This window comes from Acomys minous (assembly GCF_964271855.1).
Source record: "Acomys minous genome assembly, chromosome: 11".
NCBI classification, from domain to species: domain Eukaryota; kingdom Metazoa; phylum Chordata; class Mammalia; order Rodentia; family Muridae; genus Acomys; species Acomys minous.
In genome coordinates this window covers 100,649,893-100,676,568 of record NC_140492.1, presented here as the reverse complement: position 1 = coordinate 100,676,568, position 26,676 = coordinate 100,649,893, and the positions used below count along the sequence as shown (strand labels likewise).

Here is a 26,676-nt window from a genome sequence, read left to right as displayed (position 1 = left end):
CTCTGATTAAAAGGGGATGAGGGAGAATAGAGAAATTGTTTTTGATAAGTAAATTATTGTCAACTAAACTTTCAGATATGGGTCAAGGGTCCACTAAAAGAGATCTTCAGAGGTAAAATAAAAGTTCATACTCACTATACCATGTTTACATTTGGGTTAGTATAGTCTATGAGCACATGACTTGAATCAAGAGTCATGTAGAAGATACACCCAATTATATTTAGACACTAGAACATGCAAAGTTTCAACAATGAATGTGGCAGAGATGCCCATTCCAGCCTTTTATTGGGAAAAAAGTGGGTTTTACTTGGAACAGTTTCACATTAAGTGGTAGACAAAGGGGGAAAGGAAAGACATGAGACACATTGACAACTGAGAAATTATTATTCGTCAGACTTATCATTACTAAGAAAAAGTTGAAGATTGGCATCTGAGAATAAGCTGGCATCTCAGATGAGCTGCAAAAATTTGTTCCACTTGGTCCCATTGTTTTCTCTGTTTTTTGGCTATGCCAGGACTAAAGATGACTGTTTTTAGCAAGGCAGAAACACTCAACTCCAGTTCAGGAAGACTATTCCTTGCCCACCCTTCAAATTGATTACTCTCCCCTCTCACTCCCATAGTGAAGAAAAGACCAACAATCACACTTCTCTTTACACAGTAGAGTTTTCCATCAAACACCAACCTCCTACCTCAATTTCTTCTCCTGTGAGCCACGATTCTTTAAGCAAGCATGATTCCGGTGGGACCCAAGAACCTTCTTTGGAATCTGTGTTGTAATAGTAGTTATATTTCTGCTGCAAGTTGAGCTTGACCCATGAACCTTCTTCACTGGACGCTAAAGAAAAAGAGTTTGTTAGCATCCACACAGGAACAGAGTTCTTACACGTTCTTAACAAGAGGCTCAGCAGCACACTAGCTATTAGGTCTCTGGTTAAAATGGGATGGGGAGAGGGGATAGATAACTAGGGTTGGTAAACCAAGTCTGAAAGACCACATAAGATTTTCCAGTACATACAATAATCTAGCAAAAGCATTTTTAAACTACGTGTTCAGTTGGTCTATGTTGTAGTCACTAGAAATGACAGTAAGGGGGCTGGAGAGATGGCTCAGCGGTTAAGAGCACTGACTGCTCTTCCAGAGGTCATGAGTTCAATTCCCAAGGCTCACAACCATCCACAATGAGATTTGGTGCTCTCTTCTGGCCTGTAGTACATGCAGGCATAATACTGTATACATAATAAATAAATAAATATTTTAAAAAATACAAAAAATGACAATAAAATGGAATGAATTTCAAGTAATCAATGGCAGTTCTTTACTACTCCACCTAAAATGGGGGAGAGATGAACATCAAACACTGACTCTGGACTGCAATTCTTTTGTTTGTTTGTTTGCTTGTTTTTTGTTTTTTGAGACAGAGTTTCTCTGTGAAGCCTTGGCTGTCTTGGACTCACTTTGTAGACCAGGCTGGCCTTGAACTCACAAAGATCTGCCTGCCTCTGCCTCCCAAGTGCTGTGATTAAAGGCATGTGCCACCATGCCTAGCCTGCTTACATGTAGACCCTGAAACCCCTCTCCCAAGCAGCTAGGGTCCAATGAGCAGAATTTTACTTGCTAATAATGTCATCCAGAACTTTCTCTGACAAGAACTGATCTATAAGGACCACTGACCCATGTTTAAGGCAGAGACAAGTCACTTCTGAGTACAAATTCAATCAAATTAAAAATAGAAAATGTGCATCATAAAGGTCAATGAAAGTGAGGAAAAGGAAAATTCCTGATTTGATTTAAGATGTTCTCCATAAGAACACAAAAAGAGAAAAAAAATGCTGAAAGGATGTGGCTTGGGTGGGTGGGGACAGGCTACATTTGTGGCAGTCTTAAACCAGCTAAAAAGGATGTTCGCTCCTCATGAATCTGTCGCTACACATTATAATATATTTAGAAATTTTTATTTTTGTTAATTAGCCATGAATTCTGGCCCAAACGAGAGACTAAGAGCTACCCTTATCACTGAAAAGTTCTAACTCTGCTAAGTGACACCCTCCACCCCAGGACTCACTGACTTCTCAGGTAAATCAAAGCTCCAGTAGCTGTCTTCACAAAATACGTAAATACATTCAAATAATCAGACAGAATAACCAGGCCATCCATATAAGTATTTGCTGATTCTTTTTGGTTTTAAATACTTAAAAAAAAAAAAAAAGAATCAGTAATGTTTTATTAGTATGAATATGCCTCAGAGTTCACAACATAGTGATTCAGTGTGGCATTCCATACAGCACATGCTTGACACTGTGATGGGCCACCCCCGCTTGACACTGTGATGGGCTATCCCTGCTTGACACTGTGATGGGCACCCCTTGCTTGACACTGTGATGGGCTCCCCTTGCTTGACACTGTGATGGGCTGTCCCCGCTTGACACTGTGATGGGCTCCCCTGCTTGACACTGTGATGGGCTACCCCTGCTTGACACTATGATGGGCACCCCTTGCTTGACACTGTGATGGGCTATCCCTGCTTGACACTGTGATGGGCTATCCCTGCTTGACACTGTGATGGGCTATCCCTGCTTGACACTGTGATGGGCTATCCCTGCTTGACACTGTGATGGGCTATCCCTGCTTGACACTGTGATGGGCACCCCTTGCTTGACACTGTGATGGGCTCCCCTTGCTTGACACTGTGATGGGCTGTCCCCGCTTGACACTGTGATGGGCTCCCCTGCTTGACACTGTGATGGGCTCCCCTGCTTGACACTGTGATGGGCTACCCCTGCTTGACATTGTTCTTTCTATAATTTATTCACAATACATCTTGATTGTAATCCTCTCGCTCTTATCTTCCTGTTCCCACCCTCCCTCCATTTTCTGCTCTGTTCCCCTCCCCTAGAGACCTCTGGCAGATAGAGTCCTGCTCCTCCACCGTCTGACCACAATTTGTCAGTGACCAAAAAAGTGACAGCTTTCTTTCTAAATGGGCAGTTGGACAGCTGTTCATCTGTTGTTGGTCTTTTGTTTTTAATTAAATGTGTGTGTGTGTGTGTGTGTGTGTGTGTGTGTGTATGCCAGGGCATATGCATGGAAGTCAGAGGACAACTCTTAGGCATCTACTTCCTTCTTCTACCATGGGTTCTATGTATAGCATTCGGGTCATCAACCTTGCACAGCACGTGCTTTTACTCTCTCATTTGTGTCTTTGTCTAAACACACTTTCTCATGTTTATCCATGTAGTGGCATGTATCTTCTTTATCCCCTTTGGTGGCTGCTACCATTCCAGCATGTGGATCTCTCACATCTTACTGATTCCTGCCTCATATCCCCCGACTTAACACGATCTATTCAGTATTGTCTCATAAAGGGTTAAATGATGGCAATTATGAGCATAAAAGATCTGCTTATATTATTACCTCAGCTCTATGATGTAACCATCTGTGTATTGCTGCTGAGATAAGCTCAGCTTTAAAATAAGAACCCAGAAACGTTCCCCTTGCCATTGTCGCTAAACATTTCAGAAATACTGATGTGAAATTAGCAGTTGCCTCCAAATGAAGAAATCACAAATGCCACAGAAACCACCGCAGTTTAACTGACATGTTTGTGCTGAGTCATGGGAATGCTCACCATTGTCAGTCTTGGACTCTTTCACCTTCAGGAGGGTATCGTAGTACTTGTTGGCACATTCTGGGAGTATGTTATGGGTATTATGAGAAGAAGACTTCAGGACAGCCAAGATATGTTCTGACTGTTTTCTCTCCAAACACTCATTGACATCAACGACCAGCGTAACCCCTGGATAATGCGGAAGACAAAGTTTCAGGTAACCATTCATTTATACTCATATAAGGTAGATAAATATATAATTCAACCTTCTAGATGCGCACTGGCATTTTGCTATCCAGCCACTTCTTTTTCCGATAGTCTGACCATGTACACCCGGCCAATCACTAATTCACCTATCAGTTTGGTGAGGCGTGGTATGTTGAAACTGTAACAGTCTCTGGTTGGGCTTGTGTGGGTGTGAGCGCTAACTAGGTACGGGCTGTAACATAATCTCTGGGGCGGGCATGGCAGAGAGGCTCCACCCTGCCCCTTACGTGTTGACACCTGATGAGGAATGTGCACCAATGGTAGACACAGCCCTGATCTATAACTTATATTTGAGAACTTGCTTTATGAAGACAATTATTTTAGAGTAAGGAAACTAATTCAGCTCTGGAAATCCTAATCTTCACTTATATTACACTGACACCGTTGACAAAGTTGTCATAACCAACCTAAGGAAATGTCCCAGAAAGGCACAGTGAGTAGAAATGGGCAACACAGTCAGAAGCTTTATTTTGGATCAACTTAAACTTAATAAACTTCTCGAATTTCTGCCCTGTCTCATAAATAAAATCTTAGTGAACTCTTGGTTGCTTAATGGAAATTATGAATTCTTTATTATTATCCATTTAATTCTAGGAAAGAATGTCTTGATCCAGTCAATGAAATTGTTTGTGTTATTTGTAAGTACACTAAGCTAGAAATGGCGAGAGATGAGGGGAATGCCAAGTTAAAATATTTTCTACATTTAAAAAGATCTTGATGAGGCTTAGTATGGTGGCACACGCCTTTAATCCCAGCACCCAGGAGGCAGAGGCAGGCAGATAGCCATGAGTTTGAGGCCAGCCTGGTCTAGGAGTCCAGGACAGCCAGGGTTACACAGAGAAACCCTGTCTCAAAAAAACAAAACAAAACAAAAAAACAGAAACAAAAAAAGAAAGAAAAGGAAAACAGATTTCCCCCTTACCCACATGCCAAACTCTTCTAAGTGTTGAGTAGCTGTCACAGCCAGCTTTGTCAGCTTGCACAGCTTAGAGTCAGCTGAGAGGAAGAGCCTTGACTGAGGAACTGCCAAGTTCACACTGGTCTGTGGGCATCTCTGAGGAAATCGTCTTATTATTAACACACTGTGGTTGGCACCATCTTTAGGTAGTTCTGGGCTGTGTAAGAAATCTAACGAAATAGGAGCTAGAGAGCGAGCCAGCAAGCAGAGTTCTTCCATGGTTCTGTCTCCCACCCTGACTTCTGTCAGTGATGGACTGTGACCTGGTTGTATTGGCCAAACACAATCCTTTCTCCTGTAAGTTGCTTTTGGTTAGAATGAAACTAGAAATGAGTCTATGGTTGTCATCAAATTATGGTTGTATGCGCCCAATATCATGGGGGAACACCCTGCATAGATACAGCTAAAGGAAAAAGACACATGTGTTGACTTTTTGCCAGATTGGAGTCAAAGGCCTGTGAGTCCAGAGATGCTCACTGACAGTATCCGGGAACTCGCCCCGACTCGGCCGACTACCAAGTGACAAGCACAGGCAGCAGTGAGCCTTCGCTCCTGTGCGGATATTAGTTAACAGTGGTGAACCTCATCCAACACTTCCTCTTTCCCAGGAAAGCTTTGCAGGATATGGAGCTGACGTTTGAGAAGTCTGTGGTCTCAGGGAAGTAGGAAGAGCAAGTGACAAAGAAGAACTCTTGCCTGAACACAGGATGATTATATGGAACTAACCTGACAGACTAATCTTCCTTAAAGATGAATGATGTAGGCACAAAGCCCTCGAAGACAAACATACTTCCTGCAATTGAATATGAAGGAGCAAAGAGCTGGCATACAGGTGGATTTCCAGCACCAGCTGCAACTGTTTTCCATGACTATCTGAAACACATCTCTGAGAAAGCCCAGCCAACAGGACTTACCGCTCCTCATTTCACTCAGTCTGTGGCACACAGTAGGTGCTTAACATTGAGTCATTCTAAGCAAAGTGAGTGATACTGTGGAGGACACAGAGGTCTGGGTTTACTTGCTTTAGCACGACATGTCCTCCGTATCCTCAGGGTTTTTGTTTGTTTGTTTATTTGGGTTTTTTTTTTTGTATCTGCATGCCAGCCTATGACAGACAAACCCTTGGAGTTTGTGGCTTCTGCTGGAAACAACCTTGGACTTTAGAATTAGGCAGATGGGATGAACAGGCAGTGTCTCTGTCCCCAGGGAGGAAATCAGGTCAGTTCCAGTGGCTAGGGACGTGTATCATCTACCCTGATGACATTGGCGCTTCCTCTGTGGCTTGCCGTTGAGTCATGGACAGCAGAAGACACCCGATAACTGACCTTCAGAAAGTGCATTTCTGCTGAAAACATTGAAAAATCTCCTCTAAACTTCTTAGGAGAAAAGCTTGCTTTGGTTCTCAAGCTGCCCCCTCGTGGACTCTCTTTAAGGGGCGTACTCACAAGCAGAGAAAGTTTCAACACAGCTGGCTCTTTCATGTGTAAAGCATGGGTTAGGTTGACACACGGTGCACAACATGTCTGGGTTACAGCATGTTGGCACGAGGAAAGGTCTAGGGGAGACTGTTTACTCCTTGGGGCACACTGATTGAGGGGGAAAGGTTGAGAAATACTGGACTAAAAACTCAAATGTTGATGGAAGAGACCCCAGTGGAAAAAAAACCCTTGGGCACTTAGTCCCTCTCTTTTTTTGGTCTGGTCTACGGTGGCCTGTATGGGCCAACGCCCTTTGTTAAATCTAGGTTGCTTCAGACCTAGGAGGAGAGTTGGTTTTCACGCAAAGGAGGAAGAATGTTTTTAAAGTAAGGCAACATTCCTACTGAAATAAGGATGTTCTCGTGTTAATGTCTGACTGCAGATAGCTTTAGCTGTAAATACCAGTCTCCTTTATGGGTACATATTATAGGAGGGGACTGTAACTCTTGTAGCCTAGGTCAGGACATAGAGCATGGAAGGGTCCTGATGGACAAGTAGAGGGCAACAAAACCACACAAGCTGAGAAATGTCTCATTTTCATAGTTAAGGGACCAGGAGTCTCCATGTGGAAAGCAGACTCAGCAACGCACAGGCTGCGTGTAAGGAAACAATGAAGAAACAACTCTTAGGTTGGCTGGATCTCTAAGAAGAGGGCATTCTAAGCTGAGTGTCTGCATTACAACCTCATTTCTATAACGTGCCTTGGCAGGCCTCAGCTATCTTTAATGTGTACGCAAATTAAAAACTCCCACACACCCCTCTTGAATGTATTTTTCCTCCCAAGTATCAGTGTCTTAGGAATGGCTTCAAAGTTCCTAAGGATATAAAAGGTCAGAAAAATTAACACTTTTTTTTCCTCCAAGCTAAGGAAATAAAGCCCAGATGTTTCTTACAGATGCCTCTACATCTGGGGAAGGATACTAATCTGTTCCCACAGCTCTCCGTGACCTCACAGGATGGCACAGGGTCTAACCATGCCAGGGAGTGGCCGGTAGCTAAATTATACTTTGAGGACTCTTGTTCACCTTTGAGTTTGGGAGATTGTTCCTATTTCAACCAAGAAGCCATTTCAAATTCTTCTTTGATAATAGAGGTAAAAAACACAATAAAGACTTTGATCCTTTGAACCCAACATAGGGATCCTGCCTGTGGCGTCCAGGCACGGGGCAGGCAACCCTAGGGTGTATTAAGCAGACAGACCCACTGGATGCTCTCGGAGAGGAACGGCAGATGGAACTCCTTATCACCTGAGTTTTAAAAGCCCCTGCTCTGGGGAGCAAGTGGTGACATTTAGATCTGCTAGGATTAGAGTTTATTCACTGAAAAATCTGCTAACGTCTTTTGGGCCCCCTTCCCTGCTTCCCAGCAGTCACCACGCAGATGCGAGTCCTTCTGAGGATCAGGTTAACAATATAATTTTTTTGGCAGTGAAATGACATCCCGGCTCAAGGAGACTTGGCCTGTCCTTTATTCAAAGGGGCTGTGGGCTTGTCAACAGACTCTAATATGAAACTCTGGGGACGGGGGGTGGTGGCTGGGACTGTCTTCAAGATTCAAGTTAGATCTTTCTCTTAAAAATTTTCTTACACTTACTTGCATGCACGCACGCATGTGCACACACGTGGAGAACAGAGGACAACTTGTGGGAATCAGCTTTTTACCATGTGGGTTCCAAGAATCAAACTCAAGGCTATCGCTCTTGGCAGCAAGCACCTTTACCTGTTAAAGCATCTGTCTTAACTTCTTTCTACATGACTTAGAACTCTTCCATCTATACAGGTCAAGTGGCAATTTCATAACTGCTGGTCAACTTCATGTACAGGAAGATCACGAACAGCTGGCCAACTCCACCAGTCTCTGAGTGAGATGACTTCAGAGTCAACCACACCCACCTGCTTTGGGGGACTAGAAGCTGATGCCAGTCCCTCCCTGCAAGTCTGACCTTGCATTTTCCTCTCCCTGCCTTCTGGTCTGTTTCAGTGACAAACTTCTACTACAATGGAAAGCGTAAGAAAGAGAACAGATATTTATTGTGAAGAAACAGTTTTCTGTGGGTCAGTTGGAAAACAAAAGATCGGATTTAAACATAAAATTTCAGAGCCTACAAAACATTTTTGCTCTCCGGATTGCATTTGACAGCACTGTCAAATTTTGTTGGGCGACAATATCTGATTACTGGAAATGAGGCTAGACACACACACACACACACACACACACACACACACACACACACACACACACACACACACCTAAAAAGCATTCTGATCTTCCTAGAAGTTCAAAGTGGATGACTTCATGTGCGTACCCACATTAAAACCAAACCAAACCAAACAAAGGAGCAAGGCAGGTTTGACAAGCAGGAGATGTTGAGGGCTTACATTGCTTTGCTCTGCTCTCGTCCACGTTGGCCTCATCGATGGCTCGCTGTACTTCATCCAGCCAGAGCATTTTAGAAACACTCTCAGGATCCTAGAAGAGTAGCATAGAATCAAGGAACAATGAATTCTGGGTGGGACAGAACCGACTGCGATCTTCAGGAGTCATTCAGCAAGCACGAGGTAGCTCCACCATGTCGGCACAAGCTGGCCACACAAACCCTCATCGGCAGCAGCCCCTAGTTCAGAGGTTCTCAACCTGTGGGTCGTGACCCCACCGGGATTGCATATGCATTATCAGATACTTACATGACATTTTACAACGGCAGCAAGAATACAGTTATGAGGCAGCGATGAAATATTTTTATGGCTGGGCGGCGGCGGGAGGGGGGGGGGTCCCCACAACATGAGGGGACTGTATTAAATAAAGGGTTGCAGCATCAGGAAGGTTGAGGGCCGTTGCCCTGGAGGGCCAGCTGTGTTGCTGTTCCACATGGCTTCATTCCTTCCACTTTGGTCTGCACCACAGAAGCTCTCTACAGTGAGAACCGCCTGGTCATTTAAAAATGGACGTCTCATTCCCTCCTTCCTCTGTCTACCCTTAGAAGCGCAAGCTCTCTTCTCAGAAGTGTAGATGTAGTTCCAGGGATGGGGCCTTGCCTGCCTGTGGCTTCTCACTCTTTGTTAGGACCTCCTTCAGGCCACAGCACTCTCCCTGCTGGCTATTACCGTGCCTCATAACTCACAGCTCAAATGCTGCCTCTATTAAAAAGCCACCCATAGCTACATAGTTAAGCATTCTTTCTCCCAGTGTGCCAGCGGGGATGCCTTCAATTTGAGGGAAACAGTGATACCCATTTTTTTCCCAGACATCCAGAACAAACAGAAACAAAAATATGGTAACCAATCTGAAGGAGTTAAGGATCTCTTGGAGAGGCCAGAAACAGTCAAAATATGCTCCATTCAAGGTGATTTTAGCTATTTCACATGGTTAAGAAAGGCAAGAAGGGGTTGGTGTGCAGGAGAACAGAAGCTAAGTAGTTTACAGTGGCTTCAGAAGGAAATGACAGCAATGGTGCAAACGCATGGGATTACTTTTAGTGTTTTACATTTGGGTGAATTCTGAAGATTTTGCTACAAACACAATGCTCGCAGCTGCTAATGGGGACTTCAAGTCTATTTTATGAGTGCACATTAAATGCTTTCAGGGTAGATTTAAAATTCTATGTTTTTTTGGGGGGGGGGGGAGTTGGCTATAGAGATGGTTCTGCAGACAAGAGCATTGTCTGCTCTTCCGGAGACCCTGAGTTCAATTCCCAGGAATCACACGGTGGCTCATAACCATCTACATTGGGAGATCTTATGCTCTCTTCTGGTGTGTAGGTGTACATGCAGATAGAGCACTCATACACAAAAGTAAATAAATAAGTCTTTATAAAAAAAAGAATTCTACATTTTAAAGGATTTATTTTGTTTCTAGTTATGTGTACATGTGTCTGCGTGTATGTGCATGTAAGTGCAGCTGCCCTCAGAACCCAGAGAGGGCACTCTACCCTGAAGTTGGTTACAGGTAATTGTAAGCTACCGGGCATGAATGCTGGGAACTGAACTCGGGCCTTCTGTAAGAGCAGTGTGCACTCATAACTGCTGAGCCACCTCCCCAGCCTCCGGAATTCCAGTTTTAAGACGCGAGTGCTCATTTATACATAGCAATGAGTATTGTTCCCTACACCTGGACTCAAGATGCCTGGTGGAAAGTGTGTGGGATAGCTCAGCTGGAAGTACAAGGTCCTGAGTTCGAATCCTTGGACCATTTAAAAAAGAAGAAAGAAAAGCTGGGCCGGAGAGATGGCTCAGAGGTTAAGAGCACTAGCTGCTCTTACAAAGGTCCTGAGTTCAATTCCTAGCAACCACATGGTGACTCACAACCATCTATAAATGGGATCTGGTGGCCTCTTCTGGTGTGCAGGCACACATGCGGGCAGAATACAATATACAAGATAAGTAAATCTTTAAAAAGAAAGAGAGAAAGAAAGAAAGAGAAAGAAAGAAAGAAAGAAAAGCCAGAAATAGTAGTGTGCCATTCTAGTTTCAACCCTGGGGGTGGGTAGAGACCGGAGTATCCCTGGGACGCACAGGCCAGTCATCATCATTAAATTGGCAAGTTCAAGACCAATGAGAGACCTTGCCTCAAAAATCCAGGGTGGACAGCCATCTGAGGAATGACACCCGAGGTTGTCCAATGGCTTCCCTATACATCTGCATGCCTATGCACACACCTATTTGCATGCACGCATCTCTTCCCCCACATGTGTACCCACATGTATAAACACACATGTATATGCTCATGCACCCGTGTATAGCCGTAGCACATGGAAGGAATTAATTCTGCCACTGGGGTCATCTGGGGCTACACGTCACCACTGAGGGCTCAGGAAGCGTAGGGGGTCTGGAGGGAGAAATGAGGGTGACTAGTTTCCCTCAGGAGCTCCATGAGATAATGTGTGCAGTGAGTTCTCACAAAGCCAGACACATGCCGTTTCCTCCTGCATTATTGGGGGCAGACACAGTGCTCTAGAAAATTCCTGAGGCCTGCTTCCTGAGTCATCCCCAGCTACAGCTGTGACACGGGAGCCGTCGCCAGGCAGCTTAGCAAATGTCTTAGGGAAGGAAAATTTGGAAGAGGTTCACACAAAACCAGGGACAGAATGAGGGGCTGGAAGAACAAAACGAGACAGAGAAGCAGGTTTAAGCAAATGATTTCCTTATTTTGTGTGTGCGTGTGTGTGTGCGTGTGTGTGTGCGTGTGTGTGTGTGTGTGTGCGCGTGTGTGTGTGCGTGTGTGTGTGTGCGTGTGTGTGTGTGTGTGCGTGTGTGTGTGCGTGTGCGTGTGCGTGTGTGTGTGCGCGCGCGTGTGCGCGCGCGCGTGTGTGTGCGTGTGTGTGTGTGTGCGTGTGTGTGTGCGTGTGTGTGTGTGCGTGTGTGTGTGCGTGTGTGCGTGTGTGTGTGCGCGCGCGTGTGTGTGTGCGTGTGTGTGTGTGTGTGTGTGTGCGCGCGCGCGTGTGTGTGCGTGTGTGTGCGTGTGTGTGTGTGTGTGCGTGCGTGTGTGTGTGCGCGCGCGTGTGTGTGTGCGTGTGTGTGTGTGTGTGCGTGTGTGTGCGCGCGCGTGTGTGTGTGTGTGTGTGTGTGTGTGTGTGTGTGTGTGTGTGTGGTCAGAAGACACTTTCATGGAGCTGCTTCTCTTCCTTCACCTTTTAATCAAGTTTCACGGGTCAAACCCAGGTCACCAGGCTTGAGTAACCAGCAAGTGCCTTTACCCTCTGCATCTTCTCACTGGTCCAGGGATTTTTTTTTTTTCCTTCCTGTTTCCAAACACACAGAAATCCCATACTCTCCAGGAACAGTTGAAAAATTGAGCACCACACAAGTCCCTCCCATCTCAGCGATCTTCTGGAAAGCCCATGGCTTCACGCAGGACACAGACAACACACACTGTGGTTGGGATGAGAAAACGGTGCCTGTCCCACACTGAAGATTAAAGTATTACTCTCAGAAGCCAAAACTAAAGCCGGGACTTTGCAAAACCAAACAAATTTAAGGCAACAGTTTCGAGACCATAATGTACTGAAATAAAGCTAAACACAAAACCAAGAGCGAAAACAAAAAATGTACTGATGTGAAATCCCCGGTTCAGCCGTTCACCAGAGGACTGGGTGATAGCGTGGTGAGGGCCAGGCCTTCACCCAGCTCCGTAGCCAGGCTGCGTGCGAGGGAGTTGAGGGGACAGTGGACAAAATGACCAACCAGCCCACATGCAAATCAAACCACAACTTCCTCAACTTGGGTGATGCCAGGAAAGTAAAAAAAACAAAAACAAAAACAAAAACAAAAAAACCTGCCACCCCCAATTTTCTTAGGTTATTGTTTCTACCATACTAGAACATTCTTAGTTTATGGTACCACAGATGATGCAGTTGAAGTGTTAAATCTGACCTTTGGAAATGACTTCGTTTGGCTAAAGTCAATCAAGAGATAAGAGAAGTGAACATAGACTTCTATTATGTCCTTGCTGGCCCCTCATCTCCTTTTAAGTCTCATGTGAAGCTTGAATTTTCTGATTCTTGCTGCATTTTAGAGGTTGGAATTTAATATATACTGTCCATTAAGACAAATGTATTATAATCACGTTTTCTTTTTTTTATGATTTGTTAAATGTACTTAACTGTACATTATGATGGCTAAGATACAAATGTGATGTATATGTATAATTTAAAATGCTTATTATAACAAATGATCTGTACATACCTTAGGATGGTCAGATCAATAACTGGGTTCAGGATGGTCAAATTCCCCAGAAGGGTGCTAATTTATGCCATTCCTGGTTTCAGCACCAAATGAAAGCTTTAAAAAAGCCTGGCGCAGTGGCACACACCTGCAATCCCAGCACTCTGAGAGGCAGAGGCAGGGGGATATCTATGAGTTTGAGGCCAGCCTGGTCTACAAAGTGAGTCCGGGACAGCCAAGGCTACACAGAGAGACCCTGTCTTCAAGCCTGTCCCCATCCTCAAAGAAAAAGAAAAAGAAAAGAAAAAGGAAAGGAAACATGACTGCTCCTAGATACAGTGGAGGAGAAAGTCTATTGTAGATAAAAAGGAGAGCATAGACAGAGTGACATGGACAGACTGAGCTGTGCTATGTGGGAAGAGGCAGAGGGGAAGGGAGAAGGGAAAGGGGGAACCAAGTAGCCAGGAGGCCCAAAGGTACAAAGAGAGTAGGTAACCAAAATAGTTGAATTTTTTTTTTTTAAGGGATGAGCAGCCCAGCTCTCCTCACCCCTACCCCCACCCCGGGCTGGAGAAGTTCAGCATAGGGGGCAGGGCATGTCAGCCAGGAGGACCCTGTAACAGGGACTAAGGGATGCTGGGAGAATATGGTGGTCTATGTCAACTTTGATACGTTAAATAGGCACCTCAGTCATTTTTCCCAGGTTTGGACCCTAACACTTAACACTAGTGAACTGTACATTAAAATGACTAAGAATATACATGTGATGTGATGTGATGCATGTGTGTGTGTGTGTGTGTGTGTGATATCTATATCTATACCTAGAACTAGGTATATAGATGTATATTTATAGCACATAATTTAAAATGCTATTATATACATGTTCATCAAAAGTCATGGATAAAGCAAGTCCTTGTGCCTCAGTATTTTATTATGATCCCAGTTAGCTCAATTCAAATAGTTCTTTGGTGTGAGTCTGTCCTGCTATCTGACCCAACAGAGTCAGTAAATGGCTGAGAACACACTGATCTATGGTAAAGGAACCTTCTACCCCAGAACAAAACAAAACAAAACAAAACTCAGTTCTGGACAGGCACGAAGGACCGTCAGATCAATGTAAGGCAGGCAGAGAATTTTCTTCTTCTTTTCCCGTGTGAGACAGGGTCTCACTGTGCTCCCGAGGCTGGGCTAGAACTCACAATGTTGCCAAAGCTGCTGTCCTCCTGCCGCAGTCCACCTGTCCACCTGTCCACAAGTGGTGGGGTTATAAATATGCACTACCATGCTCAGTTGAATAGAGACTTTTAGAAATACTCTAATACCCCTGATGCAATTTTAACTTCTTAACTCTTTTGCCTGACAGGTGTGAAGCCCTGGGTTGGGTCTCCAGCACCACAGATGCCAGGCACGGTGACCGGTGATGCCTGCCTGAGACTCAAGCAACCCAGAGGCAGGAGGAGGACTTCAAGTCAATCCTCAGTTGTATCTTACATTCAAGGCCAGCCTGGGCTATATGAAACCCTGTCTCAAATAATAATAATAATAATAATAATAATAATAATAATAATAATAATAACAACAACAACAACAACAACAACAACAACAACAACAACAACTGGTCCAAAGGTAGTGAGTTAGCACAATTGATTGTTCACAGTCAGTTACAGATTGAACTCCTGTTTTACACTTCTCCCCTTCAACATTACTACACTTGACTAGTCTTGGCCGGAGTGGTGGCGCACACCTTTGATCCCAGTACTTGGGAGGTAGAGGCAGGCAGATCGCTGTGAGTTTGAGGCCAGCTTGGTCTATAAAGAGAGAGTTCCAGGACAGCCAAGGCTACACAGAGAAACTCTGTCTTAAAAAAAAAAAAAAGAAAAGAAAAAAAAAAAAGGTGCTGGAGAGATGGCTCAGGGTTTAAGAGCACTGGCTGCTCTTCCAAAGGTCCTGAGCTCAAGTCTCAACAACCACATGATGGCTTACAATCATCCATAAAGAGATCTGGTGCCCTCTTCCGGCATGCAGGAGTACATACAGGTAGAACACTATATACATAATAAATAAATAAATAAATCTTTTTTTTAAAAGGGAGGATGGGGTGTTTGCTTTTCATAATTAATTTAGTTTATAGTTATATGACAAATTTAGGAACCAAAACTCAAAAAATGAATAACAGAGGGCACGGTTTCATTTTGATTCTTAAAAAAAATATTCCATATTGTATTCTGACAATAAATAAAATAATAAAAATAATTCACATTGTATTTACTATTTCCCCTCTTCTCAAGTCCTCCTAAATCCTTCCCACCTCCCTAGCTACATGCCATTTCTGTGTATATTTAAACCAACAAAAATAAATAAATAACACATAGACACAAAATCCCACAAAAACACACACACACACAAAACTGGAAACCAAAACATAGCAAAAGACCAATAAGACACACACACACACACAAAAAAAAAAAAAAAGAAAAGAAAAGAAAAGAAAAGAAAAGTCCAAACAAAGCAATGAGAGAAAAGGTCTACAAAACCACCATTGAATTCCCCTTTGTTAGCTAACCACTCCTGGGCCACATGACCCACCCTGACAATGTGGATAGTATACTTAGTGTGACAGGAGGAAACTGATTTTTCCTTTGCCAGTAGGTACCAATTGCAGATGGCTTCTGGGTCAATGGTGGCAGCGCTTGTCCACTTCCCCTCTCAGCTCTGGGATCCCATTCGGCTTGCACCCGTGCAGGCTTTGTGTGTGCTGCCACGGTCGCTGTGAGTTCACATGTGCCCCTGTCCTGTTTTATCAGGGAGACCCTGTTTCCTTGGAGTCATCCATCCCCTTTGGCTCTTACTCTCTTTTTGCCTCTTCTTCTGTATAGATCCCTGTGCCCCTGAGGGGAGGACTTTGACGAGGACATCCCATTTAGGACTGAGTGCTCCAGAGTCTGCCACTCTCTGCATGTTGTGGGTCCCTGTGTTAGCTCCCATGGACTGTCAGAAGAAGCCTCTCTGACGACGGCTGATGGAGGCACTGACATATAAGTATAATTTCTAACCATTCATGTGTTAAATAGAAGGCACAATTCTGGAGCTATGTTTTTGAAATGGGGGGGGGGAAACCTGAGCTGTGGAACCAATTCAAAGCTAATTTCTGCTCAGCATCTGTTCTCCGCTTTGTTTCGCAATAGTCTCTGCCATTACTTAAATGCCCAGGGGAGAAACACAGCACTGGTTCTAAATGAAATAATAGCAGGGGATGAGGAAGAGCTAAGGGGGTACGGCAACGTGCTCCAGAGAGGCTCAGTCTGAGTCACGCACACATACGGAAACACCAAGTGACCACATCCTTTCTCTGCAGAGGTTGGACAAGTCCCTGCCCACACAGCACAGGGTGGACAAGTCCCTGCCCACACAGCACAGGGTGGCACTGTTCTCCAGCTTCCACTCAGTGCTAATGTGTGGAGCAGAGGAGAATCTGCCCTGCAACTTTGCACACTCAATAACATCCCATAGCCAGATCTCAGGACCTCAAGATGAAAGTCCTTATCTTGGTTGTGTTGAGGCTTCTGTTTCTGCCAGCCACTGCTTGCCAACGTGGTAAGTCCTCTTCTTCTGGAATTGCCTGGGGTGGGGGAGTGGACGGTTTGTGCTTGCAGGGGTCAAAGGAACCCATTTTTCTTGTTATCTCCCAGGAACTGTGAACCCAGAGGCAAAGTATGATCTGGGTTTCTAAAAGGTAGAATCATAGGGGGGTCTGAAGTTTACTCCCAGGTCGAACCTTGTCAGAGACCAAGTGTTCTCGCCACTAGTAGTTACAAGTTTGTGTCAGAATCAAGACTATCTACAATTAAGTCAAAAAGCATTTGTGTGTGTGTGTGTGTGTGTGTGTGTGTGTGTGTGAAGTGTCTGCATGTGCGAAATTTCCTGATGTAGAAAAGATTGCACTTTTCCCAAGGAATTAAAACTCTTTTTAAATTTATAAATCTTATAATTTCTGTTGAGGCACTAGTAGGGAAAAAATATTGCCAGGAAAGGTCATTGGGTTTCAGCAGCCAGTGACATTAACAGTGCTTCCAAGGTTAAATACCTTTTTTTTTTCTTAACCTTTCAGTACCAGGGAGTTTTCTCTCTCCCCCACTCTATATGTATATATTTACATATGTTTATTTATGTATATAGTATGAGTATGCATAGCTTAGTTATATGTAATCTTAGAAATAATATCTCCCAAATATAATTATTTCACCTTGAACATGTCTTCTATTTTACCCATCACATTGTGGTAGCTTGTAACTTTTGGACTGCTCTGAAATGAAATAGTTTGAGATAGGGCTCTCTCACTGTCAGGTCACAAGGCAATCAACAGCGTTAAGCGAGGGAGATGGGATGAAAGCAAAATTAAACAAAAGGCGACCCCCACAAAGGAATGAACCTTAAGTTGAGGTCTCCGCAGAGAGCTTAGGGGGCCCATGGCAGGGGCTGTACAGCAGGGTTTGGCTAGGTTTATGGCTTCTCTGAGAGGTTAAGGCAAAATGCTGAGCCACGATGACAAGGAAATGAGTTTCGTAAGAGGGTTCCGTCCCGATGCTAGTAGAGCCTGGGAGAAGTGCAAAGTGGGACTTTAAAGGAAATGTGGGTCAGTGGCTTCACCCTGTGCCATGGGGAGAGGTGATGGGAAAATATGTCACCAGAAAGCTGAGAGCTGAGGGTCATGCCCTCTGGATTAGATAGATGCTCTCTGAAGCCTTCTCCCAGGCTGAGAGCACTTCAGAAACATCGCACCAAACAGAAACCAAAGAACTCTAGTCAGCTACAATATGACAGTTAAAAAAAAAATCCTGGCCAGTTCTTCCTTTCCTCCTCCTCCTCCTCCTCCTCCTCCTCCTCCTCCTCCTCCTCCTCCTCCTCCTCCTCCTTCGGCTTTTTGAGACAGGGTTTCTCTGTATAGCCTTGGCTGTCCTGGACTCACTTTGTAGGCCAGGCTGGCCTCGAACTCACAGTGAGATCAGCCTGACTCTGCTCCCCAGAGTGGTGGGGATTACAGGCAGCAGGAGCACTACTCTTAAGGAAAGCCAGGTTTTGACTAGTAGAAGGCCTCGGTGGGGTCCGACCTGAATTTTCCCAGGAGTTGTCTCCACTCAGCATGTTTGCAGATGCCGTGTCTTGGCCAATCACAGGATTCACTTGAAAACTGACTAACACTTGGTTTCATCAGCTTTCTCACCAGACGTTGGGGAGAAAAAATTTGTACACATGGTTCCACCCAACTTCCTTATTTTGAGGGATAGCAGGCTTGACCTCACCCAGATGTGAGTGTGCATAAGGGTTTAAGTGTCTAGGCATTCCTCTAATGCTTGTATCTACACACACACACACACACACACACACACACACACACACACACACACACACACACTGCTACCTTCCAAATTATTCTCTCCTTGAGTGATACTGGGTCACCGTCACTTCCCAGTTGTACTGACAACACTGATCCTACCTGATACTTTGAACTAAGCTCGTGCAAACTCCGAGGTCTGAAGGAGTTTGGAGCAAAGGCCAGAGATTAAACCAGGAAGAGAAACCGGCTCCGGATGAGGACAGTCCTGCTGAGCATCATCCTCTAATATTTAAAATGGAGGATGCAGGGGTTTGTGTCCAGACCTCAGTGGTAGGTCTACCATTTCAAGGTGGAGCGCACGAGGCTGAAACTGGCGTTTGAGGGGCTGATGATTAACACGCACATAGTGAGTTGTGCCAAGTGTCTACAGCGCACAGTTGATACGGTTCTTTCATTTTAAAAATTCATTGTGCCAGGCGGTGGTGGCGCACGCCTTTAATCCCAGCCCTTGAGAGGCAGAGGCAGGTGGATCTCTGTAAATTCAAGGCCAGCCTGGTCTGGGGTGTGAGTTTCAGGACAGTCAAAGCTATACAGAGAAATCCTGGCTTGAAAAACAAAACAAAACAAAAATCACTTTTAACTCCTCAGACTATCACAGTGATTTCATCTTTTGGTTTTTCTTTTTGTCTTAAGCCTGGGCTTTCTCCTAAGGCCCATCTTTGCATTTGTTCTTCCCATATCTCTCCCTGGGTCATCTCTCCACTCCCCTAATTTAAACTACAGCCTCTGTGAAGACTAAGAAATTCACGCCTCACGTTTGCTCTTGGCTTTCTTCGGGAATGCCACATCCAGGCTTTTGCACTGCCTGCCCGACATTTTACGGACTAACATTCCCCCAGCTGTGTTAGCTCAGTCATACTAGAACCTGAGATTTTAGCCAGGGGTGGTGGCACACACTTGGAATTCCAGTACTCCGCGGGGGGCTGAGGCCGGAAGACAGGGCATGGCTGGGTTATAGCGAGACCCAGGCTCGACACGCCAAACAAACAAGCTGCCTGTAGACCCGAGATTTGAATTCCTCTCCCCACTCTTGCCTGATCCCAGTTACAAATGGCGTCCTCTGCCTCCGAGTCATTTGGAATGGAATCCTCCTGTCATGTTGTTTGCAGAGCCTACTCTACAGCCACACGACATATCCCTGAAAGGCCTGCTCAGTCTGATATTCCCATCCTCGCCTTCTACAAAAATAAAATAAAAAATAAAAATTTAAAAAAAATCATGGTTTTATTAGTTTCCTGTGCGGGTTATAATAAATGGTCACATAAGAGCCTGCTTTAAATGACACAGTGTGGACCATCTGATACATCTGGAGGTCAAAAATTTTAAAGCCAAGGTGCCATTTGGGGTTGTGTTCTTTCTGGATGCGCCCCGAGAGATTCCTCATTCTTGCCTTCGCATGTAATCCTCGGTTCTTAGCTACCTTTTCATCCTCAGAGCCAATAGCAGTTCAAGGCTGACCCTGATCCTCTTGCCTCACATGTGTAAGGACTCATGAAACAGTATTTAGGCCACATGGCCAGTCTAGGATTCTGCTCCCTTCTCCTGATACCTAAGAAAATAGTTCCCTTTCTGCATGAGGTAATGTATCGAAGGTTCTGGGAGCTGGCAAGTGGAATCTTGGGTTGGGCATATTATTATTCAATCTATCATAGGAGTCATTCCTCTGCAAAATTTGTGCGCAGAGAGGGGACGATGCGGGTCAGTGGGTACAGCAGTTGCCTAGCACTGAAAAGCCCCGCGTTCAATTGCCAACATGGGGAGACTTGTATGTGCAACCCCAGATTGTATGAACAGATCACGGCTCCAGAGGAGAGTTTGGTGGCCCTTTCGGGAACTGTGTGACCCACTTTCTCAAATTCATCTCTTAGATGCACTAAGTTAGCACAAGACAGTGCATGTCCATGCATCTTCTCCTCGGGTCTAAGTGTTACTTGTAGAGGGCAGTGGAGTGTGAAACTTCATGGCACTGCCATGTAGGTAGCATTTTCGGAATCAACTGACTGGCCAGTCCCAGATCCCTTGGCCGGCCACCGCCATGAGAACACCCATTGTGTATTAAGTACTATCGCTCTAGCTTGCTCATCTTTGCTTACGCTTATCTATGCAGTGACAGTTTGCTTGAATACTCAGCCTGGCTATCTCCTGAATGTATATAGAGCTTACAGACAATAGAACGTTTTTCTAGAATGTTCTACTGCGTTACTTCATTTCCTCTAGCAGAGCGGTTCTCAACCTACCTAACGCTGCGACTCTTTAATACAGTTCCTTGTGTTGTGCTGACCCCCAACAATACAATTATTTTCGTTGCTACCTCATAACTGTAATTTTGCTACTGTTATGAATCATAATGTAAAGATTTTTGGGGGGATAGAGGTTTGCCAAAGGGGTCACGATCCGCAGGTTGAGAGCCACTGATCTAGCACTAATATAAACTCCTGACATGCAGGGCTCTGTCATCTTAGCTTGTCATTCTCACAGGAAAGCATATGATACATATTATATATGCATATGCCTGTGGGCTGTAGCAGCTATGGTGGTTTAAAAAAAAACCCAAACCCCAAGTTCTATAATTACAGAAATCATATAGCATCAAACATTTCATTTTATTTTTGTCCAAACCACAGGTTGGACTTGGTAACAAATCATATGCTAATATTTCCCTTTAATTACAGGCATGAAAAATGTCTTAGACAACTCAGCAAAGCGAAGTTTAACTATTAAGACTTTCAATGGTGCTCCCCCAAATACCTTTGAAGACTTCCCGCTTTCTGACATAGAGGGCTGGACAGAAGCCACCACAACTGCCAAAACGAAGTGCCCTGAAGAAAACGTATCAACTCTGAACGTGAATAATGCTACCGCGGGATACCTGAGAAGTTCCCTAAGTACCAAACTGATACCTGCCATCTACATCCTGGTGTTTGCAGTTGGCGTACCAGCAAACATTGTGACCCTGTGGAAACTCTCCTCAAGGACCAAGTCCGTCTGTCTGGTCATCTTTCACACTAACCTGGCTATCGCGGATCTCCTGTTCTGCGTCACCTTGCCATTTAAGATCGCCTACCACCTCAATGGGAACAACTGGGTATTTGGAGAGGTCATGTGCCGGGTCACCACAGTCATTTTCTACGGCAACATGTACTGTGCCATTCTGATCCTCACCTGCATGGGCGTCAACCGCTACCTGGCCACTGTCCATCCTTTCACATACCGGAAGCTGCCCAAACGCAACTTCAGCCTGCTCATGTGTGGCCTGGTGTGGGTGATGGTTTTCTTCTCCATGCTGCCATTTGCCATCCTGAAGCAGGGGTACCATCTCGTGGGGCCAGGGATCACTACCTGCCACGATGTGCGCAGCACGAGCGAGTCCCCGTCTCCCTTCCAGTTCTACTACTTCATCTTCTTAGCCCTCTTCGGATTCTTCGTCCCATTCGTGGTCATTGTCTTCTGCTACGCAACTCTCATCCGCAAACTCAATGCCCAGGACCGTCGATGGCTGAGGTACATCAAGGCCGTTCTCCTCATCCTTGTGATGTTTACAATTTGCTTTGCTCCCACCAACATTATACTCATAGTTAACCATGCCAACTACTACTATAAAAACACCGACGGCTTGTGCTTCATCTATCTCATAGCTCTGTGCCTAGGTAGCCTCAACAGTTGCCTAGATCCATTCCTTTATTTTGTCATGTCCAAAACTATAGATCAGCTTACTTCTTAAGCCAACAGTGGCCAGGTCATCTTAGAGAGCAAGGAAAGATATCTGTGAGCACGTACGTGCTTGGGCCAACTTGTCCATGACACCAACAGCTCAATGTTTTGATTTTAATTAATTAATTTTTTTTTTTTGAGACAGCGTCTTACTGTACAGTCCTGGCTGGCCTGGAACCTCTCTATCCAAATCAGGCTGTCCTTGAACTCACAGAGATCTGGCTGCCTCTCACAACTCCATTTTTAAGCTCCTCTGAAATAATGCTTTGCGCATTAAACATTATAAAATTATTAGGGTTAAAAAATACTTTGTCTTTATAAGAGTATCTTAATTTTATTTATTTTTTTATTTTCTCGCTGTTTTGGTTTTTACAAGATAGGGGTTCTCTGTGTAGCCTTGGTTGTCCTGGACTCTCTTTTGTAGACCAGGCTGGCCTCGAACTCACAGAGATCTTCCTGCCTCTGCCTCCCAGAGTGCTGGGATTACAGGCGTACACTCCTGTGCTTGGCAGAGTGCCTTAAGTAAAATTATCATTCTCCTTATGACAAATGACACATTTCTGCTGGCCTTCCTGATTCTCCACGATTTAATTTTCCCCTTCTCTCCTGTGAGTGGCATCAACATCCTGGAAATTTAGCTTTACTCATGGTTCTGCCTTCTCTTTGCTTTTGGTTGTTGTTTTTGTTTTGTTTTTTCGAGACGGGGTTTCTCTGTGTAGTTTTGGCTGCCCTGGAGTAGCCTGGCCTCCAACTTTTGAAGATCCGCCTGCCTCTGCCTCCCCAAGGGCTGGGCATACAGGTGTGCGCCACCGCGCCCAGCTCCTTGGGCAGCTTTCGTTGTCAACTCCGTAACTGTGGAACTATGCTTGCCTGCCATTAAGCACCAGGCTTGCTCGCTTCACCACCAACTCGTCTTCCTTCCCTTCCCTGCTACCCTATTCTAGCATCTTTGCTTTCATCTCTCCAGCTTTCTAAATCTTTAAAGGACTGTTCTTCCCTTACTTCCAAACTGGAAGTGTCATTTTCCTCATCTGGATTTCCAAGACCCTTTAAAAAAAAATAATTATGGCACTTCTATACAAACAAGCCTGCTAAGCTCATTTGCATATAAATATTAGTTCCATAAGCAGTTAAGTTCTCGATATAGTCAGTTCTTTGTACCTGCAAGTTTCACACCTGCAATTCAACCAACCACAGACCGAGAACACTTGAAAAAACATTTGCAGGAGCTGAACATGAACAGGCTTTTTTTCTTTTCATGACTCACTAAACAAGACAGTTGAACCACTCTTCACATGGCATTCACACTGTATTAAGTATTTCTAAGTCACCCCAGGTGATGTGAGGCGTACGGCGGGAGGGGATGTAGCTCAACACGGTACCATTGCCACAGGGACTGCAAATCTGTGGTGTTTAGTGTCTTCAGGGTCCCTGGAAGCCACCAGGGAGGGACCATAGAGAAGGTGGGGTCTGTCCCCTTTGAGGGTCTTGTGGGCATTAAACGGCTGAGTTCTGTGGGGCCAGCTGTATTCTTTGCATAGCATGTGGCTGAAAGAAAGGATAAAACCCCAAGGCACCTAAACATCACGGAGGTCTGTTTAGTCCTTCTTGACAGGGCAGCACACCCAGTGTGACATAATTTGCAATCAGGCTTGATTAAAAAAAAAAAAGAAGAAGTTAAACAGCAATACACTCATAAAGTCAATTAGCAATTTAAAGAATGCCTCTAGCTATTAAATCTCTAGATTATTCCTGTAGGTAAACTATTTCTCTTAGCTGAGGGATTCAACAGGAGATGTAATTAAGTCAGTGGCTCAGAGTGGCATGCCCCAGGGGAATACAGATGGGGAGGAGGGGATCTCCAAGCATGCTGCGCTGCTGAGGTGAAACTAAGTATTTAGATACGTGCGCCTGACAAAACTTTGTTGTAAATCAATGAAACAATAAAAACACATTTCAAGTGCACATGGTTGAGTGTATGTGTGTGTATGTGTTTCCCGTTTCATCAGACTTGGACATAAAACTTGCGCATGTATTTGCCAGATGACCTCGAAGTCCACACCCTGCAGCTCGTCTCTGTTTCCTGCAGCATCATTCACACTGGCTAAATAAAGAATCTGGCGGGAGCCCAACAACGGAGAAGTGGATGAGCCGCGGTCTCCAGGAAACTTTCCTTTCTAGCAAGGCTTTTCAGCCTTAGAGGAGGAGGTCATGCATCTGCAGGAAAATGATCTCCACATCTGGAGATCATCATGTCAAGCAAATTAGGTCATCTCAAAAAAAAAAAATACTGTGGTTTTTTTTTCCCTCTTTGTGGTGTCTAGATTTTAAACAAAGAAACAAAATCATGTATATGTGAATATAGAAGATGACAGAAGCAGACTAAGGAGGACAAAGGGAAGGGGAAGATCAAGAGAAGCAATGGGAGAGGGTCTCAGAGAGGATACGCTCAGCCAACAATAGATATTTGTTCAAAAGCAATAACTAAAAAGACCTGGGGCTGGAGAGATGGCTCAGAGGTTCAGAGCACTGACTGCTCTTCCAGAAGTCCTGAGTTCAATTCCCAGCACCCACATGGTGGCTCACAACCATCTGTAATGGGATCGGATGCCTTCTGCTGGCCTGCAGGTGTACATGCAGGCAAGAGTGTGGATACATAATAAATAATAAATCTTTAAAAAAAAAGACTTTACAAGGTTACATAAAAAGTAAAAGTTGGGGTTGACAAGATAGCTGAGTGGGTAACACTTGCTACCAGACGTGACAACCTGAGTGATCTTCCCAACGTACACTGTGGAAAAGAGAAATGACACCTGCAAGGTTGTCCCCTGACTTCTACATGAAGCCTGCCACTCACACACTAACAAAATAAACAAACATCAAATAAACCTTAAGATGAGCATTAAAATAAATCTAAAGCAAGTTTTTTTTCCCCCTCTGAGACAAGGTTTCTTTGTGTAGCCTTGGCTATCTTGTACTCACTCTGTAGACTAGCCTGGCCTCAAACCCACAGAGATCCATCTGTCTCTGCCTCCTGAGTGCTGGGATTACAGGTGTGTGCCACCATGTCCGGCTCTAAAGCAAGTCTTAAGGCTCTAAACATTTCAGTAAAAAGAACTCATTTTGAAAGCTAAGTCATTAACTGTAGCAGTTTGCCCTGGCAGAAATACAGCAACATATACTAGTTAAAAGCACAAATAAATCCAGTAACACTTGCCTTTAATCTCAGGGCTTGGGAAGCAGAGGTAGGTGGATCTCTGTGAGTTGGAGGCCAGCCTGGTCTATACAACAGTTTCAGGACAGCCGGTGCTATATAGTGAGACTCTGTCTCAAAAACACATGAAAACAAACAAATCCAAACCAACCAACCAAGAAACAAAGCAAAAACAAACAGGGGGAAAAAAAAAAGGGGGCACATTTAATTATTTTTGTAACCATCCAAGAACAAACCCAAACCTTAATGGGGTATAATTCACACGTCAAATAGAGCCTTGGATTTTTAAACTGTTCTTGATTCACTTTCTCCAGTGGGTAGATGTAGGAAATATGCTGCCATGTTCATTACTCGGTCTTGTGATTAGGAGACTCGGCCAGCTTACAGAGTACCCAGAACGCTCACTAGCTCCTCGTCTGTTCTCACTCTCTGGTGGGCTTAGCATCCGTTCCACAATCCTGCCGCTCACTATGCCCTTTGCTTGATTCTGTAAATGCCAGTAATGTGCTTTTATTACTATTGCTTCCCAAGGCTAGACTGTGGGAAGGTGATACCTCGAAACGCCACCAAGTATGCACACAGGGATTTTCTAGGAACCTAGCAGAAATTAAAAAGAAAAGAAAAGAAAAGAAAGAAATACATAAAGACTCAGCTGAAGAAACAGAGTCAGATTTCTGTTTTCAGAGAAAAAGATTAGTCTGAGAAAATAACAACAACAACAACAACAAAAACCCCAAATGGATTGTGGCTGGAGATAGAGCTTAGTGGAAGGGCATGTGCCTAGTAGGTGTTGAAGTCCTAAGTTTGGTCCATAGCTCTTCAATAAACAAAGAACAAACCTTGAAACCAAACTGCTTAAGAACACCGGTTTAGCCACTGTGGCACACTCCTGCAACTTGCAGTGTTGTGAATATGTTAGCAACGGTCAAGGCAACTCTTGTCCCTGGGGCACAGGATGAAGTAGTCTGAGCCCTCCTTTCCGCGTTCAGTGCTCTAACACACCAACAATGGGGCTACTTATGTACGCAGGCCGCCTGCCCAACATGCTGCTACCAAGATGTGGCCGCTCAGGAGAAACCGTCTTATTCTCAGAAGGGTCCTGTGGGTTGGGCCTAGATCTAGAGCCTGATAGTAGCCTGTTATCCCACAGCACCTGCCGGGCAAAGCTTTGGCTTTGTGCAGCTGGCTCCCCTCAAAGAGAGGAATCCAGATGTGTGGGCAGAGGACACCCTGTGCCTCAGAACGATCTCCTGACACAGGCATTACCACCCTTGATGTGCAAGGCAAACATGAGTGGCTTCAATAAGTCCAGATAAGCAGGATTTTTGTTTGTTTTGCTGCTAGGTTTCATGCTATAGTCACACACACACACACACACACACACACA

The 26,676-nt window shown here is 44.7% G+C and overlaps 2 protein-coding genes across 5 annotated transcripts in view; one reads left to right on the top strand and one right to left on the bottom strand.

The window, feature by feature from the left end:
- Window positions 1-26,676, bottom strand: part of IQGAP2 (IQ motif containing GTPase activating protein 2) — a 272,620-nt gene that overhangs the window by 58,015 nt on the left and 187,929 nt on the right. For all 4 annotated transcript variants that reach the window (XM_084802701.1, XM_084802702.1, XM_084802703.1 and 1 more), the window contains 3 exons: window positions 8,689-8,779; window positions 3,629-3,796; window positions 693-838 (listed from right to left, as the gene is read on the bottom strand). In XM_084802701.1, the coding sequence (XP_084658827.1) occupies window positions 693-838; window positions 3,629-3,796; window positions 8,689-8,779 (405 nt within the window). The remainder of the gene's footprint in view (window positions 1-692; window positions 839-3,628; window positions 3,797-8,688; window positions 8,780-26,676) is intronic.
- On the top strand, window positions 16,205-24,040 carry F2RL2 (coagulation factor II thrombin receptor like 2). The gene is made up of 2 exons (XM_084802731.1): window positions 16,205-16,563; window positions 21,037-24,040. Exons 1-2 carry the CDS (start codon window positions 16,500-16,502, stop codon window positions 22,083-22,085), a joined length of 1,113 nt encoding a protein of 370 aa, XP_084658857.1. The 5' UTR covers window positions 16,205-16,499; the 3' UTR covers window positions 22,086-24,040.

What these genes read in the sequence shown, in the direction of transcription:
- F2RL2 (XM_084802731.1), top strand. Translation starts at nt 16,500, where the DNA reads ATGAAAGTCCTTATCTTGGTTGTGTTGAGGCTTCTGTTTCTGCCAGCC. An exon ending in AGCCACTGCTTGCCAACGTG is followed by an intron (nt 16,564 to 21,036) that starts GTAAGTCCTCTT and finishes CTTTAATTACAG; the next exon opens with GCATGAAAAATGTCTTAGAC.